Source organism: Canis lupus, chromosome 1, assembly GCF_011100685.1.
Source record: "Canis lupus familiaris isolate Mischka breed German Shepherd chromosome 1, alternate assembly UU_Cfam_GSD_1.0, whole genome shotgun sequence".
Taxonomy (NCBI): Eukaryota; Metazoa; Chordata; class Mammalia; order Carnivora; family Canidae; genus Canis; species Canis lupus.
The window spans coordinates 42616576-42635486 of NC_049222.1; the positions used below are offsets into that span (position 1 = coordinate 42616576).

The window sequence follows — 18911 nt, forward strand, 5'->3', positions numbered from 1 at the left end:
TATATTACAAAAGTGTGTACTTCTCATGTCTTTAATATTAAAAATAATTGTATTAGCTTTTTACCAAAATGATTATTTTTTCATATAAATCTAAGAACTGTTGCTGTCCAACATATTTTGGCGAGATGAAGATTTTTTTTTTTTTTTTTTTTTTTTTTTTTTTTTTTTAAATTTTTATTTATTTATGATAGTCACACACACAGAGAGAGAGAGAGGGGCAGAGACATAGGCCGAGGGAGAAGCAGGCTCCATGCACCGGGAGCCCGACATGGGATTCGATCCCGGGTCTCCAGGATCGTGCCCTGGGCCAAAGGCAGGCGCCAAACCGCTGCGCCACCCAGGGATCCCGAGATGAAGATTTTTTAAAAGATTTTTTGTTTATCATTTATTCATTTGAGAAAGAGAGTGAGTGAGAGCATGAGCAGGAGGGAGAGGGTGAGGGAGAAACAGACTCTCTGCTGAGCAGGGAGCCCAATGTGGGGCTCAATCCCAGGACCCCAGGATCATGATCTGAGCTGAAGGCAGACACTTTACCGACTTAGCCACCCAGGCACCCTGATGAACATTTTTGAAAATATGGAAGCTTGTGTTAATTTTTGTCTTTTTAAGATATTTGTTTCTGCTGATACATTTCAGCACTACAGCATGGCCTTTTCCAGGTTAAGACGCTGAGCTGAAACCTTGAAGAATCACTGGAAAAGAGATTGGATTCTCCTTCTCCCTATAATTTAGTTAGTGAGAACCACAGCTGGGTAAGCCTTTGGGGGGCAATTATTTTCAATTATTTTAAAAGCTTTTATATTAGGGAAAGAGAAATACATTTGTGAAAATCTTAGAGCCAGGTAAATGACTTGGCGGTCTTAGGTTAAGTACTGAGTAAGGTGATAAGGTGCAGCTTGGCTGCAATCAAAGACTTGCTGAGCACCTGTGGGAGCCAGAGGCTGTCAGATGCATTTCCAATAAGTCATTTCCCTTCAGTGTCTTCCATTAAATGGCCTACTTGGAAAATAAAGATGGTTAGAAAGTGCTTTTTTTCATTGTCATTTAAATTTCTGTTTAAAGAATATTCACAGTAGAAGTCTTTGATGCTAAGCCATATTTCAAGAATAACTAATTATAATTCCATTCTATTTGTAGCATCTGTGACACACCTGCACATGCACACACACACACACATACACAAATGGTTTGTCAAAATCAGCTTGTACTGGCCCATAAAAGTCTACTGTTAACTTTTCAGGAGTTTTGTAAACCACTTAATATCAGACAAGTAGCTTGAAATTTATCACAGTGGGAGCATTTACACCATGGAAATTGGTGAATGCTACACATCAAAGCCTGTTTTTCCTCTTAGGCAGCTGGTTGGTAAACACTAGTACACCTGTGCCTCAAAATATTTCTGTAAATAAAATAAAGGCTATTAGCAATTAAGTTGCTTTTAGTATGAAAGTTTATATGAGAAAAAGAAATAAACAGGGTGCTTTTTTCCCTTTGTTCTCAGGGATACGGAAAGACCGAAGAGGAGGAAGAATGTTGAAACACAAACGCCAGAGAGATGATGGGGAGGGCAGGAATGAAGTGGGGTCCTCTGGAGATGTGAGGACTTCCAGCCTTTGGCCAAGCCCTCTCTTGATTAAGCATACTAAGAAGAACAGCCCAGCCTTGTCCCTGACAGCCGATCAGATGGTCAGTGCCTTGTTAGAGGCTGAGCCCCCCATAATCTATTCCGACTATGACCCATCCAGACCCTTCAGTGAAGCTTCGATGATGGGCTTGCTGACCAACCTTGCTGACAGGGAGCTGGTTCACATGATCAACTGGGCAAAGAGGGTACCAGGTAAGAACTCTAAGCTCAACATTGATTTGAGTCAATAACTACTCATGACTTGATTTTGCTGTCATGGGAGAAGTGGTGGGAAACAACAGTTTGCTGTCGAATTGGTTTCAAGGTTACATCTGAATTTATTATTTTACTATCAACATACTATAATTCTCCTGGAAACTAGGAAATAATGTTTTAAAATCCAAATCTGGAAGATTAAAGTCTTTAACCTGATATTATTTTTAACCAAAGAACCTTGGATGGTCACAACATAATAAGCGTATGTAATATTATGTGTTCATATTGTCAGAAATTTTTAACACAAAATAATCCATGCGCTGCAAATTTGTAATATTGAGGACTTTTGTTTAAAACACCTCAATTGTTAGAGACAGTTTTACTTTAAAGTATTTTCTTTTAAGATCTTTATTGACTAGAGAGATAATAGGTATCTTTACTGAATGTCAATTATTCACTCAACTGTCTACTCATAATAATTTAGGAGAAAGGCAATACAAAAGAAAAATAAATTAGGTTCTCATCCCTGAGAGGAGCTGATAGAAAGATGCACTGGCTGAAGTGACACTTGGTCGTTCAGTTGGTTCTTTCAGAACTGGTGTTCCTGTAAAATTTGACTATTGCTCTTGTTGTTCAGGGAGAAGAACTCTAGTTATTATGGAAACAAGACTAGAAAATGACCTCCTCCATGCTCCAATATATCCATTCAGGAGCTAACATAGATGAACCAAGGCAAGAGGAAGTTAAATCTTTTTTCTGGGCTTATAGATCAAATGAGTAATGGTGTTAGACAGAGATTGTCTTGCTTGGTTTCTTTTAATAGATGAAATTAATTATTAACTATGAAGCATGAGATTTTTTTTTAATCAAACTAAATAAATGTGGGGTTTGGTTCTTGCATTTCACAGTTTGGTTATAGATCAAGTGAACAAATGTCTGCCTTGGAGACTATTTCATGTATTTGCATATATTAACATATAAACATGTGGTCCTTTGAATAATGTTTGATTCCCAACTTGATAGAGGGCATCCATTTAGGTGGTGGAGCTTGCATTAAATGGAGACATGGGGATTGACAGGCATATTTAGATTTTTAGGGTAAATCCACTGCCATATCAAAAATATTGGCCATCTTTGAAATTAAGAGTTTTATTGAGCACCTACCTTGCTTACCATTCTCATGTGAAGCAGATCCATGTAAGCAAATCTAAAAGTAATGTGGTTATTATAGGCTTTATCTTTGTATTTGTGTACCACCTTTTAAAAAATACTTTGGGAAAAGAGAAAAACAAAACAAAACAAATAATGACCATATATCTGAGAACCAACTCTTAGTTGCTGTTAAGTTTTATATATTTTCCCTCTTGAAGTCTTGTCAGTATTAGTTCAGAACACTGTCGAACTCAAGTATATATTTTCATACTTATCTGTAGATTTCCTTCACAACATTTTTGTAATTATAAAAATTTGAAGGGCATGTGAAATAGTGGAATGAAGTTCAAGTATATTAACAGTAAACGAAGAATTCATGGCAGTAATCTTCTAAATTTAGGAACAAAATGGAGACAGAAATCAAGGGAAAGAAGATATGTCCATGCTTAGCTATCCCATTGTTTAACCCAGAATTAAAGAAAATTTATGATAATAAGGTGTATAGCAAAACCACTTGATTCTATTAGTTTAAAAGACTGAAATGATTCCAAACCCTTGGACCAAATGATGCTTTATTACTTGATGGTTAAAAAAAAAAAGGATTATAAAGGCAGAAATGAAGTTGTGTGTTTGTGCACTATTGAAATACAGCTGTTATAAATCATAAGCCTATTTGTCTGACCAAGCAGAATAAAAATAGTCATTGATTTTAAAAAGATAAAAAAAAAGAAGAAAAAGTCTTCAGGAAAAATTTTGAAGATAATTACCAAGTTTTACAGAAAACTGACAAAATCACATTTTGGAAAGCTTTTACATATCCAAATGCCATCTGTCATTTAAAAAAAAAAGGCAGTACTAAAAATCTAATATAGGCAATGTTGCATGGTGATACTTCGAGATTAATATATAAGGAAGACAAAAAAAAATCATTGTTAAGAGTAGTAAGAAAGCCAGTTCTAAGAGAAGTACTTGGAATTAACTGCATGATACAAAAACCTGCATGGAACATTTAGTTAGTCTTTGTTTTTTTTTATTTTTTAAAAAGAGTTTATTTATTTATTTAGAGTGCAAAGCGGGGGTGGGGAGGTAGGTGGGTGGGGCAGAGGTAAATAGAAAGAATCTCAGGCAGATTCTATCTCACAACCCTGAGATCATGACCTGAGCCAAAATCAAGAGTCAGATGTTCGACTGACTGAGCCTCCCAGGGGTCCTTGGTTAATATTTAGATGCTATCAATAAAGAAGAAATTGTGAGTTGATTTCATTTTTAAAAACTTCAGTTTCAGTGAAGTATTGACAAAATTATAAGATGTTTCAAGTTGTGCTGATTTGATAATACTTAGGCTTTGTGAAAGGATCCCCTCCCATCTAGTTAACCTACACCATCCATCACCTCATTTTTTTTTTTTTTTTGTGAGAACATTTAAGTTCTACTCTCAGCAAATTTTAATTATAGGGTACAGTGTTATCATTGATAATCACCATGATTTAGATCTTCAGACCTTTTTCATCTGCTAACTGACAGTTTATATTCTTACCAACCTCTCCCTATTTGTCCCATCCCCCAAATCCTGGCAATCACTTTTTTGCTCTGTTTCTGAGTTGGACATTTTTGTCTTCTTTGATTCCACATCTAAGTAATATCATGCAGCATTTATTTCTCCCTCTTTGGCTTATTTCACTTAGTATAAGGCATTAAGATCTTTCCATGTTGTTACAAACAGCAGGATTTCCTTTTCTCTCTCGTGGCTGAATAATATTCCACTATATCTGGATCTAGATTTGTCAGATCTTACTTGTTTATCTGTTGATGGACACTTGGGTTGTTTTCCTCTCTTGACTATTATGTATAATACTGCAGTGAACAGGGAAGTACAGATATCTCTTTGAAATGCTGCTTTCGATTCCTTTGGATATATGCCCAGAAATGGGATTACTGGGTCATATAATTATTTTAAAATTTTTTGGAGAACCTCTATCTTGTTTTTCACAGTGGCTGTGAAACACTAGGTTACAGTTCCATGAACAGTATACAAGAATTCCTTACTCATCAATATTTATCTGTTGTCTTTTTGATGACAGCCAATCTAACAGATATAAGGTGATATCTCATTGTGATTTGATTTGTCTTTCCCTTCCGATTAGTGATGTTGAGCATCTTTTTATGTACCTCTTGGCCAGTTTGTATGTATTCTTTGGAAAAATGTCTATTCAGTCCTCTGCCATTTTTTTTTTTTTTATTAAGAGAGAGAGTATGCTTGCAATTTGCAAGGGATGGGGTACGGAGGGGCAGAGGGAGAGAAAGAATCTTAATCAGGCTTCATTCCTGGTACAGAGCCGAGTGCAGGGCTTGATCTCACAACTCTAAGATCATGACCTGAGTGGAAAGCAAGAGTCAGATGCTTAACTGACTAAGCCACACAGGTGCTCCCTGCCCTTTTTTTTAATCACACTGTCTTTTTTGCTATTGAGATATATGTGTTCTTTATATATTTTGGATATTAACCCCTTATCAGGTATATGATTTGCAGATATTTTATCTCATTAATAGGTTGCCTTTTCATTGTGCTATGCTAAAGTTATTTTTAGTTTAGTGATGTATTCCCACGTGGTTATTTTTGTTTTTGTTGCCTTTACTTTTGGTGTCAGATCCAAAATAATCATTGCCAAGATTGATGTGAAGGAACTCTTTCTCTTATATTTTCTTCTAGGAGTTTTTTGGTTGCACATCTACTTTCAAGTCCTTAATTCACTTTGAATTGATTTTTTTGTATGATGTAGGATGGCGGTCCAGTTTTATTCTTGTGCATGTGGCTGTCCAGTTTCCCATCACCTTTTATTAAAGAGACCATCTTTTCCTCATTGTATATTCTTAGCTCTTTTGTTATAAAATAATTGACTACATATGCTTGAGTTTATGTCTGGCCTCTCTGTTCTGTGCCCTTGATCTATATCATTGTTTTTATGCTAATATCATACTTTTTTGATTACTATGGCTTTATAATATAGTTTAAAATCTGGAAGTTTGATGCTTATGCCTCTAGTTTTGTTCTTCTTTCTTAAAATTGCTTTGCCTATTCAAGGTCTTTATAGTTTCATTGGAATTTTAGGATTTTTTTCCCTTATTTCTGCGAAAAACCTCATTGGAATTTTGATAGACTACACCTGAATCTGTAGATTGCTTTGGGTAATACAGACATTTTACTAGTATTATTTTTTCTAATCCATGACCATGAGATACCTCTCACATTAAGTCTAGTGAGTTGTTTAAACCCAATGTTTCTTTATTGATTTTTTTTTGTCTGGATCATCTATCCATTGTTGAAAATGGGGTTATTTGAAGCCCTTTATTATTCTTGAATTGCTGTCTGTTCTTCTCTCCAGGTCTGTTAATGTTTGCTTTATGTAGTTAGGTGCTCCATTGTTGGGTGCATAAATATTTACAAATGTTTTTCTGTCTTGTTGGATTGACCCCTTCAACATTATATAATGATTTTTTTTTGTATTCTTACAATCTTTCCTTTAAATTCTTGAATTTTATTTTATATTACAATCCTTTCTTTCTTTTGATTTCCATTTGTGTAGAGTATCTTTTTCTATATTTCACTTTCAGTATTTTTGTATTCTTAAACCTGAAGTGAGTCTCTTGTAGATAGCATATAATTGGATCTTGTTTTTTTATTAGTTCAGTCACTTTATGTCCTTTAGTTGGAGGATTTAGTTCATTAACATTTAAAGTAATTATTGATAGTTGTGTACTTGTTGCCATCTTGTTTATTGTTTTCTGGTTGTTTTGTAGTTCCTCTGTTGTTGTTGTTGTTGTTTTTTTTTTTCTTTCTTCCCTTATGGTTTGGTGACTCTAGCAATGGTTTGCTTAGATTACTTTCTTATCTTTTCTTTATCTACTATAGATATTTGCTTTGTAGTTCCCACTAGGCTTACATGTAACAACTGGTATTTATAACATATTTTGGTGATTTTTGACAAGTTGAGATTGAACACATTTTAAGCTCTATTTTTTTTTTTTTTATTCTCCCTCCATGTTTTATGTTTGATGTCATAATTTACATCTTTTTACCTTGGACATCCATTATAAATTATTGTAGTTATACTTATTTTTACTACTTTTGTCTCCTAACTTCCTACTAGATTTATAAATGATTTATCTATCACTATGACATTAGAGTATTCTGAATTTAACTATGTTACCATTGATGTTTATACTTTGATATGTTTTCCTATTACTAATTAGCATTTTTAATTTTAGCTTGAAAAAAATTCCTTTAACATTTCTTGTAAGGCAAGACTAGTGGTGATGAAGTCCTCCAGCTTTTGCTTGTCTGATAAACTCTTGACCTCTCCTTCAAAATTCTGAAGGATAACTTTGCTGGGTAGAGTATTCTTGGTTGGTGGTTTTTTCTTTCAGTGCTCTGAATATATATTATGCCTCTCTCTTTTGACCTGTGAAGTTTCTGCTGAAAACATGCTGATTGTGTTAACTGTAGATAGCCTTATCTGGTGGTAGCCCCGTGTGTAACAAGTTGTTTTTCTTTTACTGCTTTTAAGGTTCTCTTTTGTCTTTAACTTGTGACACTTTAATTTTAATGTGTCTTGATGTGGCTTTCTTTGGGTTCATCTTTTTTGTAACTCTTCAGGCTTCCTATATCTGGATGTCTCTCTTTCCCCAGATTAGGGAAGTTTTTAGCCATTGCTTTCTTGAGTGAGCTTTTACCTCTTCCATTCTCTCTTCTCTTGGGATCCCTATAATGTGAATGCTGAGTTTCTTGATGTTATCCTATAAGTCCCTCATGCTATCTTACTCTTCTTCATTCTTTTTCTCTTTTCACTCCTCTGATTGGATGAATCCTCCACCCTGTCTTTGAATTTGTGGATCCTTTCTTCAATCTGATCTAGCCTTGTATTGAACCCCTCTATTATTTTTTTCAGTGTACTTATCATATTCTTCAGTTCTGTGATTTTTGTTTAGTATTTTCTTATATTTCCTGTCTCTTTGTTGACATTCTCACTTTGTTCATGTATTGTTCTCCTGATTTTGGTAAACATCTTTGTGATTATTTTGGACTCTTTATTAAGTAAAGCACTTCTCTCCATTTTGTTAGTCTGTTTCTGGAATTTTATGTTATTTCTTTTGTTTGGAATATATTCCTCTGTTTATTCATTTTCCTTGACTCTGTGTTGGTTCTTGTGCATTAGATGAAATAGCCCCCTCTCCTAGCCTTGATGGAGTGGTCACCTCATTGTTCAGTCCAGCCTGAGCTCTTGGTTGTCTCTCAGACTTCTGTGATTGTCTAGGCAGGCTTCTTTGTTCTTAGTGGTTCCCTTAGTTGAGGGTGTGCCAAGACTTGTCAGTATCCCAAAGGGGTGGATCTCAGGGAACACCTAGATTCAGGCTAATTGGTAGCTGGATCTTTGTTTTTTTTTTTTTTTTTAGCTGGATCTTTGGATAGCAGCTTTTAAAGGATACAAATAAACCAGTTTCAGGGAAAGACTGAGATGAGAGTTTTTATTTGCTCTGTTCTAAGCCCTGGGGGATAGCCCCTTAGGAACTGTTTCTTTGTTTGCTACAGGCCTGTGGGATTGGCAAATATAAGCCCTGCTGGCCAATAGAACCAGGTGATCAAAGGATGAGTTCCCTGGGCAGCAGCCACAAAAGTTGGGGCACCAGAATATGTGTACAAGACCCTTTTAGAGAGAGATAGGTGAGTTTTGGATCAGACTATAGGGATAATGGTGTCTATTTGCTTCCCCAGTCTCTGAATCTTTAGATGATGCTAAGTTAGACTCACAAATAGCAGCTCTTAAAATATGCAAGTAGACCCCTTTCAGACAAAGACTAGGAGATGTTCACTTTTTCCATGCCGAATCCTGGGAGAATAGACAGTGAGTCCTTATAAGCTCATAAAGAAGTTTCTTTGTTTGCTGTAGTCTTCTATTTCTCATGTATTTCAGAGCCACCTGTTTTGGTAGCTCATCCGTTAGGTGAAAGTCTCAAAAGCTGGAGTGTTATATGTTGGTTTCAAATCTTTTACTCCTCAGAGAGATTCTGGGAGTTTTGAGTTCCCTCTTGATTGTTTGTCACTGTTCCAGGAGGGACGGTGGGGGTGGGGGGAGGTTTATGGTAATAGTATGTTTCTCACCATACAAACAATAGGTAGTCTTTACTACCTATTCTGATGAGGGTTTTTTTTTTTTTTTTTTTCATTTTCCCAGTATGTAGGAATCACTTAGCTAGTTTCAGAGGAAATTGCTCTTTTTAGCTAGAGATTTACTATATCTATGGGAGTATGTGAATTCAGGAATTTCCTATGTCTCCATCTTGGACTGGAACCCCCCCAATCGATTTCATTTTGCATGATGAATTTTAATAAAAATAATTAATTGGATTATTTTAGTAGTTCAAGAAGTTTGTTTTTTTTAACCAATAGAATATTGTCAGGATTTTCAAATGTTGGTGATTTTAAGTTGAATTTTCCTTTTTCCTAACATGTGGGGCATATTTTTTGAGTGGATGATATATTTCTTTACTTAGACGCAAAGTATGAACAGCATTATGATAAAATACATCATGCAGTTGTGGTAGTCAAGTTCCAACCTGTAAAGTAGCTATATTAGACCTGGGTATAGTTTACAGCAATAAATTATTTTTTTCCCTTTGCAATTTAAAAACAACAGCAAGAATGATAAAATCTACCTACCCAGCTCTGGCAAGGGATGCTTTTTTAAAATAATGTGTTTATATCTGCTTTTTGATATCTAGCTATAGAAAAGGCTTTTCTCTTTATTGTGAAATTTGTTAATCTTTAAAAAAGTACTTTACATTATGTATCCATGGGTAGAAATTTAGTTTTAAAAGGGTTATATCACTAAATATTAATTTACTATTATTCAGTACATGGTGAAAACTTCTTAGCAAGAATAGTGTTTATCTGAAGATCAAGAAAGGAAAAAAATGACTGTGAAGTTGTTATATTTTTAATATCTGCATCACACACAGTTACATCATTACCTGGCTGATTCTTAGTTTCAGTGCTAGTGAAATACATTTAATTTTTTTTCCTAGAAGCTTGAATCACATTATAAAACTGTTACTTTGATTTATTGAAAATTATGCCTTTTCTAAAATTTTCTGTAATTATACATATCTCAAGGACAATTTCATACTTCAAGTTCTAGTTCTGTCTATTTAATGACTATTTGGATAAATATCTAGTCCTGGGCTCTTTGTTGTCTTTTGAAAACTGATAACCAGAAACCTGACAGCCTCATTGACCACTGGGCACAAATCTGGGACTGTGTGCTGAAGCTGCTATCCTGGGAAGAAGAATAAAGGAAAATGATAGTTGAGCTCAGTTTCATGGGAAATATGCTACCTTAAGCACTTCATCATTCTTTTGGTGGCAAAATAGGCAACATTTCCCCTTCCCCTTTCCTGCCTCAGTCACTGATGACTCAATGCTGAATTAAGCCCCACTTCTTTCTGTGCCCCTGACTCCCCATCATTTTCTTTGCATTCTCTTCTTGCTCAGTTTTGGCCCTGGGGGGAGAGAATCCACTTTTTCTGGACATGCTTCCTATTGGCTACAAGCTGTGTTTCTTAGAAGCTTCTTGTGTTGTCTCGAGAGTGTATGATTTTCTTAGCCATTCCAGGGCTCAAGGCTTCTTCTGCTCCTGTGTTCACCACAGATCTAGTAATTAGCTTTCCTGACTCTTGTACTTTCCTCATCACTTAAATCAGCAGTGAAGCACAGGGAATGCTTATTGAATGAATGAATGAATGAATAAAGGGATTTTTTTGGAACTTCTGATTTTAAAAAATCTCTGAGCCCTGTTAGAACTTAATTTTTCCATAAAGAAGAAGTGATTTTTAGGGCTGTGGTGTTATTCTCTTTTACCTCTCTTCAGAATCTACCTACTGTTCTAATATCTCTCCAGCAGCTGCCTTAGCAAGATTTATTTCCAACCTCTCTTTTGTAAGGGGCAGAGCAATATTCAGAGGAATGTGCACAGCTTGAGCTCTGAGGACTTTAACAGGCGTCCGTTGGCTAGCAGCAAGTTAGTTTCACTTAGTGTATGTAATTTAAAACTTAGAATGGGTAGGGACAAGGGGGCAAGGAGAGGGCACAATACCTCAATGTGGGAACTGGGAGCATCTTCAAGGAACATATTCTATTCTGGGAGGTTCTTGTGGATTCCAGGGACTTGGCTATCCTATCTGGTGCTCTGATCCCCAACCTGTAATCAGACCAGTGGACCCTGCTCTCAGGCTGTCATAGTGTTCCAGCCTGTTTTGGCATGGCACAGTGATGAAAGATAACATGACATGGAAGTATGGTGACATCCTGGAGAGGTGACAAATGCATATGTTTAAGGGTAGATTCGTGGTTTAAATTTTGCAACCATTCAGTAAATAAAAGCCTGGGACTGGGTTAGAATTACCCTAGCATGAATGGTGGCAGTCCCTCTGGGCTGGCAATGCAGAGCTTTCTTTGGAGTGTTCCACTTCCAAGTCAGCCCAGCTCGGCTTTTCACTACTCCTGTGGAAGCTCTGGTTGGAGCCCAAGGAAAGCAGCTGCTTACTAGATTTGTCTCTCACATGAAACTTTGAGGGCCCATAGATGCTCCTTGGCTCAGATGCTTTAAGCCTTTAAAATCCTTTTCTCTTCTTGAGAGTATTTGAGGAAAATGCCCCATTTGGCCTCTTTGCCTCACCCTACCCAGGGTTCTGTTGCAGTGAGTGTGGGTTGGGACCTTAGAATCTGCATGTTTATCATGTTTATCTCTAGTTGGGTGACATGTGGTGCTGGATGTCCCCAGGTCACCCTGTGGGAAGTGTTGGCCTGTGGCTCTGCTACTCCCAGGAGGATTTGGCATGGAGAATGTCAGTTTTTTGGTCACTATTTAGATGTATTACTATTAAAATGTGTTAAAGTGGATTGAATTGTGCTCCCCCAAAAAGATATGTTGAAATTCTAATGCTTTGTACTTCAGATGTGGTCTTAGTTGGAAATAGGGTCTTCAAGTTCAAATGAACTCATTGGGGGTGGGCTCCAATCCTTATAAAAAAGGGGAAATTTGGACGTAGAGATAGAAATGCCCTGAAGGAAGATAATATAAAGACTCACAGGAAGAAGAATGGCCGTGTGAGTGGAGCAATGTGCCTCTAAGCCAAGGAATGCCAAAGGTGCAGCAGACACCAGAATCTAGATGAGGCCAGGAAGGATCCTCCCCTAGAGCCTTCAGAGAGAGCCTGGTCTTACTGACATCTTGATCTCAGACTTCTATTCTAGCCTCCAAAACTGTGAGGCAATAAACTTCTGTTGTTTTAAGGCACCCGTTTTTTTGTACTTTGTACGACAGACCTAGGAAACTATTACACATTGTATTAAAAAGAAAAGGTGCCTGTATTTTTGAGGCAAAAGAAATAAGGAGCTTTTGATTTAAAGAGGAATGTTTGGCTCACTTAGTGTAGGCCTGGCTAATCATTTACTCTTTTTTGCCCGCCCAAGTGGTTCACTGAACTTCTGGCTTTGAAGTTGATTTAGGATTTTAACAGTTCCGTGAATCTACCTGGCAAATACCTTTAAGAAAATTTTAACCCACAGAAATAATGTTTTAATCTGGTACCTTAGTAGTTTCCCTTTTTGCATTTATATCTTTGATCCATTTGAGTTTGTCCTACTATACAGTATGAAAGTGGTTCTAGAATCGTTTTTATACAGATGGCTGCACAGTTGTATCAATTCCATTTATTGAACAGCTTCCCACAGAAGTAGTTTTAAAACTTCCTTTACAGTTGACTTTCCAAGTTTGCTCTTTGTTAGAGTTTTCAGAGTAAAGAGATATTGGTTTCTGTGCTTGGTTATTTTTCAGAATTCTGAAATCCAGAAGAAAAAAGAAAATAAGCTATTTAGTCATAAGTTATATGCTTTGCTTAACTTATAATAACTGAATAGATAGTGTGAATGAGTCTGTCCAGGGTAGATATATTTCATAATTCTCCATTAATCTTAGAAATAGAGGCAAGAGTTCATGAGACTTGATATGTTTAGAAAAGCCCAGAGCCAAGAAGAGGTCACTGGGTAAATTACTGTTCGATATTCACAGGACAGAAAAATTGTTCCCAGGAGAGAAGAAGGAGGCTATACTAGGCTATCCTTCTCTTTTTTCCCATCTGTTGTATGTGTCTCCCATTACTCTAGTACTTGGCCCTGGCTGCTACTGTTGCTTTAAACCACCTTGAAAAGTTACTCTCCTCAGAGCTTCACCTGTTAACTTTTTAGATTCATCTGAAACCAAACTTGCCATTTTCCCCTTTCTCTCCTTTAGAGCACACTTGTTTGTTTCTTCTGTTCCTTTCCATTTCTGCAAGAGGCTCTATCCTTCTTTATCTGACTTTGGAATCATTCATGTGTCTGGCTCTTCTTCACCATGTATTATCAGTTCTTTCTATTCAACATCTCTAGGTTTTGGCTTTGTTTTTGTTCCACTGTCACTAGCCTGGCCCACATCCTTCTTGTTTTCCAAGACTGAATGACTATAATATCCTCCTCACTGGTCTTTTTAGTTCCAGCCTCTCCCCCTTTCAATTCATCCCACTCATCACTGCCAGAATAATTTCTGTAAATCATCATTTCAGAATGCTTCACTCCCTGCATTAGTTTCCTACGGCTGCCATAACAACGTTTCACAAACTGGGTGGCTCAAAACAACAGAAATTTATAGTGTTGGAGGCTGGATGTCTAAAATCAAGGATTCAACATGGCCATGCTATCTCCAAAGACTGTGGGAGGATTCTCCTATGCCTCTTTCTAGCTTCTGGAGGCTGCTGGCATTCCTTGGCATTCCTTGGCTTACAGATGCAATTCTCTAATCTCTGCCTCTGTCATCATGTGATGTTCTCCCTGTATGTCTGTGTTCAATTTTTCCTCTTTTAAGGATATCAGGTCTATCATATTTAGGATCCACCCTAATTAGTCTACTATGGCCTCATCTTAGTTGGTTACATCCCTAAAGACCCTATTTTCAAATAAGGTCACATTCACAGGTTCTGGGTAGATACAAATTTTGGAGGAGACAACTATTGAGTTAAAAATTTGGTAGTGGACTTGATTACCTAGCTTAGTAAAGCCTTTAACAGATAAATGATAGTGCCCTTGAAGCCTAAAATACAGAATCTGACTATACCTCAGAGCACCTACCCTCAGCCTTTTTTAGAGTAGAAAAGCTGTTCGCCAACTGGCACCCTTCCATCTTATTTGCGCTCTATTTTCCGGTTTGATCTCCTGGCCCCGTTCTCCACTGGCTATTCCCCCCTTCACACAGCGTGTTCATTTTATTTTTTTGCTTGAATTCCTGCATCTTCCTCACTCTGTTTCAATTCTGTGCTCATTTTTTCCTCTGAAGGGACACCTCAGCTTCTACTTACCTTCTGAAACTTCAAATTACTCTAACCAGCATAATCATGTGTTAAGTTTGCTGTGGCGAGACAGCCAGTCCATGGTCCAGAGTATCTTGTCAGATGTATATCGCTGAACTAAATCAGCTGGGGTCTAAAACATAGCAGCAGCTATTAAACTGTAGTCTTGTTTCACTAATAGTAGATTTGTTGCCGGATGATTCATTTATACTGTGGTTGGATTTCTTCTTTTAAATGGAAAGATGAATAGTTTTTGTTGGCTGGGTATCTATTTTTGTCTCAGGGACTTTGTCAAGGGAAAAGTATTTCTACGATCTGAGTTTGACTTGCTTAAGCCATAAGCTTGTTTTTGAAAAGTTGTGTGTATGAAAAATGAGTTTATATTAGGTGAATTATATTTTACTTGTGGTGCGTGTTTCATTTAAAAACCTACTCAAAACAAATGTTCTCCTTTCTATGGGAATATGATTCTTCACAAATTGAGATTTCTTGACATGATGACCATTTAGACTGACTTTGTACAGTTGCATTCTCAGAATGATGCCAAAATTGTATGGCTTCTCCAGGATACATGTGGCTGACTTTCTGAAGTGATTACGCTTGACCTTCCAGCATCACCAATTCTTTATCTGGATTTAATACCCAAAACAGTAGTATATTTAGACCCCCCATGTGCTTAGCTTATGTGTGTCCTAAGCATCAACACAGCCACACTGAAGTTTCAATGTCCCCGCTAGCCAGTGGAGGGTGCATCTCAGTGAGGTAAGATGTTAGCTTTCTGTAGAGGATTGAAGAACAGAGAACTGCAAAAAAGGAGAGAAAATCAGCACTGGCCCTAATAAGATCTAAGTTTAAACAGAGCCATAAAAAACAACGGGAACCTTGGAAACATTCTCAGTAGTGGAGTAGAATGAAAAGAATTCACCCTTTTCCCCATACATTTCTCTATCTAACCAATAATTTCTGGAGAAATGTCAATAAGTAGATTTGAAATTTGTTTCATACCCCTACTATGTTATTGCTTTCTTTTGCAGGAACTGGAGAGCTCTAATCAATGGGTTTACACTGTAGTCTTTATATCAGACTGTTGTTCAGTTTATTTTTGGCACAATTATTACCTCTCTCTCCTCAGCCCACCCCCTAGCTCTCAAATACTCACGTGTTAAGCATTTTTCTTGCTAAGGTGAAAATAAACCCACTGATTCTAGCAGGTGGTTAAACATTGAAACGAATTAGAAAGTGTTAGTATTTGGACTAGATAGAACAACATAGCTATGTGTTCCTTTTCTCTCAAATACTTAATTTCCCAGAGAAGGCCGTGTAACTGTTCTCTTAAGGTGATTCATAGCTGAAACATAATAGTCATTCATTAGGTAAATGGATGCCCACTCTCTACCCCTGCAGCTACACAGAGGGTGAAAAATAAGAATAACTGCAGTGGGAAAGGCCTCTTATGGCTTGTGGTATTTCACCATTAACAATAAGGTAGGTACAACCTTGGAGTTGTTTATGTTTAATTTTCAAACTCACCTGAGTCACCATAAGCTGCTTGGTGTTCAATTCATCTTCTTCAAAAGGCTATGTGACAGAATTAGCTGTTCCTGGTTGGGAACCCCTAGTTCCAGGGAATCTTAGGATTTCAATCCTGTTGCCTTGGTTACTAAACTGTTCCGTGCAGTTTGCTCAACTTTGAGTGAGTACTTCTCTTAAGAACATTCTCCCTTGTAAGTAAATTGCTCGATGTATTAAATATAAGTTGTGTGTAAAAATTCTGGAGTCAGGTTACCCGTGATGCAGTTAAAAAAAAACAAATGGCTTTGTCCTCTTGGTCTAGGATTTATCCCTTAGTTGTACCTTGCAAAGCCTCTAACACAATGATATGAAAAATTAGAAGTGTAATTGCTAAATAAAGGTGAAATTTAATAAAATGATGGCAGTGCCCTTCTCCAGAAGAAATTAAGTTTATGTTTGTAGTATAGCATGTGTTTGTTGTGTGACCATTTCATAAACATGAAATCTAATAAAGTGGTGGCCAGTTTCCTTCTCTGGAGGGGATTAAAAGTGTCTCTTCACAGAATAGCATGTCACACATTGACATTGGTTCTTTTTTCCTGGTCAAGATGTTTGCCGAAGTTTGCTTAGGACATTTGAAATGCATATTTGAAAACTAGCAGATAAAGCTGTAAATTTGAAAACTCATTCTCATTCAAGGCCTTAAACTCTGGAAGAATATTTTCTAAGGCAGGCATTCTAGTTGTGTCGGGCAGTGTTTTTCTTCTTGTATCAATAAGGCAGAAATGGGGTATAAACAGATGTTTTTTTCTGTATGACTATACACAATTCAGAGATGAAGGCTGAAAAAAAAAGTATCTTGGGGATCCCTGGGTGGCGCAGCGGTTTGGCGCCTGCCTTTGGCCCAGGGCGCGATCCTGGAGACCTGGGATCGAATCCCACATCGGGCTCCCGGTGCATGGAGCCTGCTTCTCCCTCTGCCTGTGTCTCTGCCTCTCTCTCTCTCTCTGTGACTATCATAAATAAATAAAAATTAAAAAAAAAAAAAAGTATCTTGGCCTTTCCCGAATAGATCTTAAAATTCCCTAAACTGCAATCCAGAACAATGCTACCTTTATATTGGGTCTGTGGGATTAGAAGGCTCCACTGAGATTGGCTGTAAAAGGCTCAAATTTAAAGGGTTTACAAATATGTAGATGTATAATCGACTAGTTAATTAGTGTCTGATAATGCATGTCAAAACACGTGACTCCCCATCTCATGAAATCAGAAAGGCTGACCTTAAATATCTTTAATTTTCTTGCTTAACAAGTAGCAGACCACTTTGACAGAATCTTTATTGTTAACGTGATTGTCAAAACGGGAAAACAGTTCTCACTGGCCTAGGTAACCAATTTCTGAGTTGTCTCTACAGTAGTTAATAAATAGAACTTAAAGTATACCAGGAGCCGTATTTTTAAAAGGGGGGTATTTTCTAGAGATGGATAATGATGATGATTGCATAACAATGTGAATGAACTTAATGCCACTGAACTGAATGCTTGAAGCTGGTCAAAATACTAAATTTTGTGTTATGAATACTTTCCCAAAATAAAAAAGGAGGTATAATACTTTATGTAAGATATGTGAAAGGGGAAATAGGCATCACATGGCAAAAAAAGCAATAGGTAAAAATGGTACTAAATTCAGTGATCATTTCTCTTATCTGGAACTTAAAATTTGATTTTTAGATAGAGTATAAACAGTGCAAGAAGGTAAATTGATCAACCAGCGAAGTTGGGTGGAATAATGAAATAGAGAGGTATGCCTTAGGTTCCTACAGCGTTTTTTCATAATAACTGCACTAAACCAGTTCTATTTATTTAACATTAATGAGTTCCTTGTGTGTACTATGTACTGTTCTTTGTGTAGGGATGTATTGGAGGACAAAACTGACAAAATTTCTGCCTTCAGGGGGCCTCCATTCTATCAAGCTAGTTATTCTATGAGGAATATGGACACTGTTGTAATGGTTTGCCCATCTTACACATGAAGAAGTAGAGGCAGAGCTGACTTTAGTATAAACTTATCTGTTACAGGGACGCCTGGGTGGCTCGGTGGTTGAGCGTCTGCCTTCGGCTCAGGGTGTGATCCTGGAGTCCTGGGATCGAGTCCCACATCGGGCTCCCCGCGAGGAGCCTGCTTCTCCCTCTGCCTGTGTCTCTGCCTCTCTCTCTCTCAGTGTCTCCCAAGAATAACCAAATAAAAAAATCTTAAAAAAAAAAAACACTTATCTGTTACAAATAGTAGCTGACTATGACAGGTACTGTTCTAAGCATTTTACCTGTATTAACTCAGTTTTTATTGCATTTATTATCTTAATTTTATGGATGAAAAAACAGGCATAGAGAGGTTAATCTTAGAGTTTAGTATTGGAGAAACAGTTTCAATTTTAGAACACTTGCCTGTGTGAATCTCTTAGAATAGGCTAAAAAAGGGATGGCACAAATGCAGAGTTGTATCATTTTAGTGTTATTTGATTTTTTAGAAAACCTTTTCCCCCTCTCTTGCCAGATGACACAGACATCATGAAGGAGGTCTGTATATTAAGTGATTTAAAAACATGACCTCTGTCTTTGGACAACCCTGGTCTACAGTAAGGATTCAGTAAATACTAGCTATTGCTATAGTTGTTGATTTGAAATGGTTTGATATAATTAATTCTGGGTCTAATTGTTAAGACTATTATGTAACTATTAATTAAAATCATGAGATAACCTGGCATTTTGAAAACTAGGCTAGAAACCAGTTTTCTAATGCACTTTTAATATTCAGCCCATGCATTTCTTTTTACTTGTGTTACTAAATCTGTCTTCATGCTTCTGTGTATTTTTTTCCAAATAATCTTATTGATGCTAAGACTAATTCAGATTTGATTATTGTTTCTTTGCTTTTGTTTTATTTTTACAAACAATGTTCTGTTTTTTTTAAA

General features: G+C 36.9%; 1 protein-coding gene and 1 long non-coding RNA gene across 2 annotated transcripts in view; one reads left to right on the top strand and one right to left on the bottom strand.

Annotated features, from left to right (window-relative positions):
* ESR1 (estrogen receptor 1) overlaps positions 1–18911 on the top strand; it is a 284287-nt gene that overhangs the window by 125255 nt on the left and 140121 nt on the right. Inside the window, 1 exon segment of the mRNA NM_001286958.1 lies at positions 1502–1837. Coding sequence (NP_001273887.1) covers positions 1502–1837 — 336 coding nt within the window.
* LOC102151483 lies at positions 12744–16087 on the bottom strand. The gene is made up of 3 exons (XR_005353685.1): positions 15959–16087; positions 14438–15231; positions 12744–12886 (listed from the first exon to the last, which is right to left on the bottom strand). It is a non-coding gene; the product is annotated as an uncharacterized LOC102151483 (long non-coding RNA).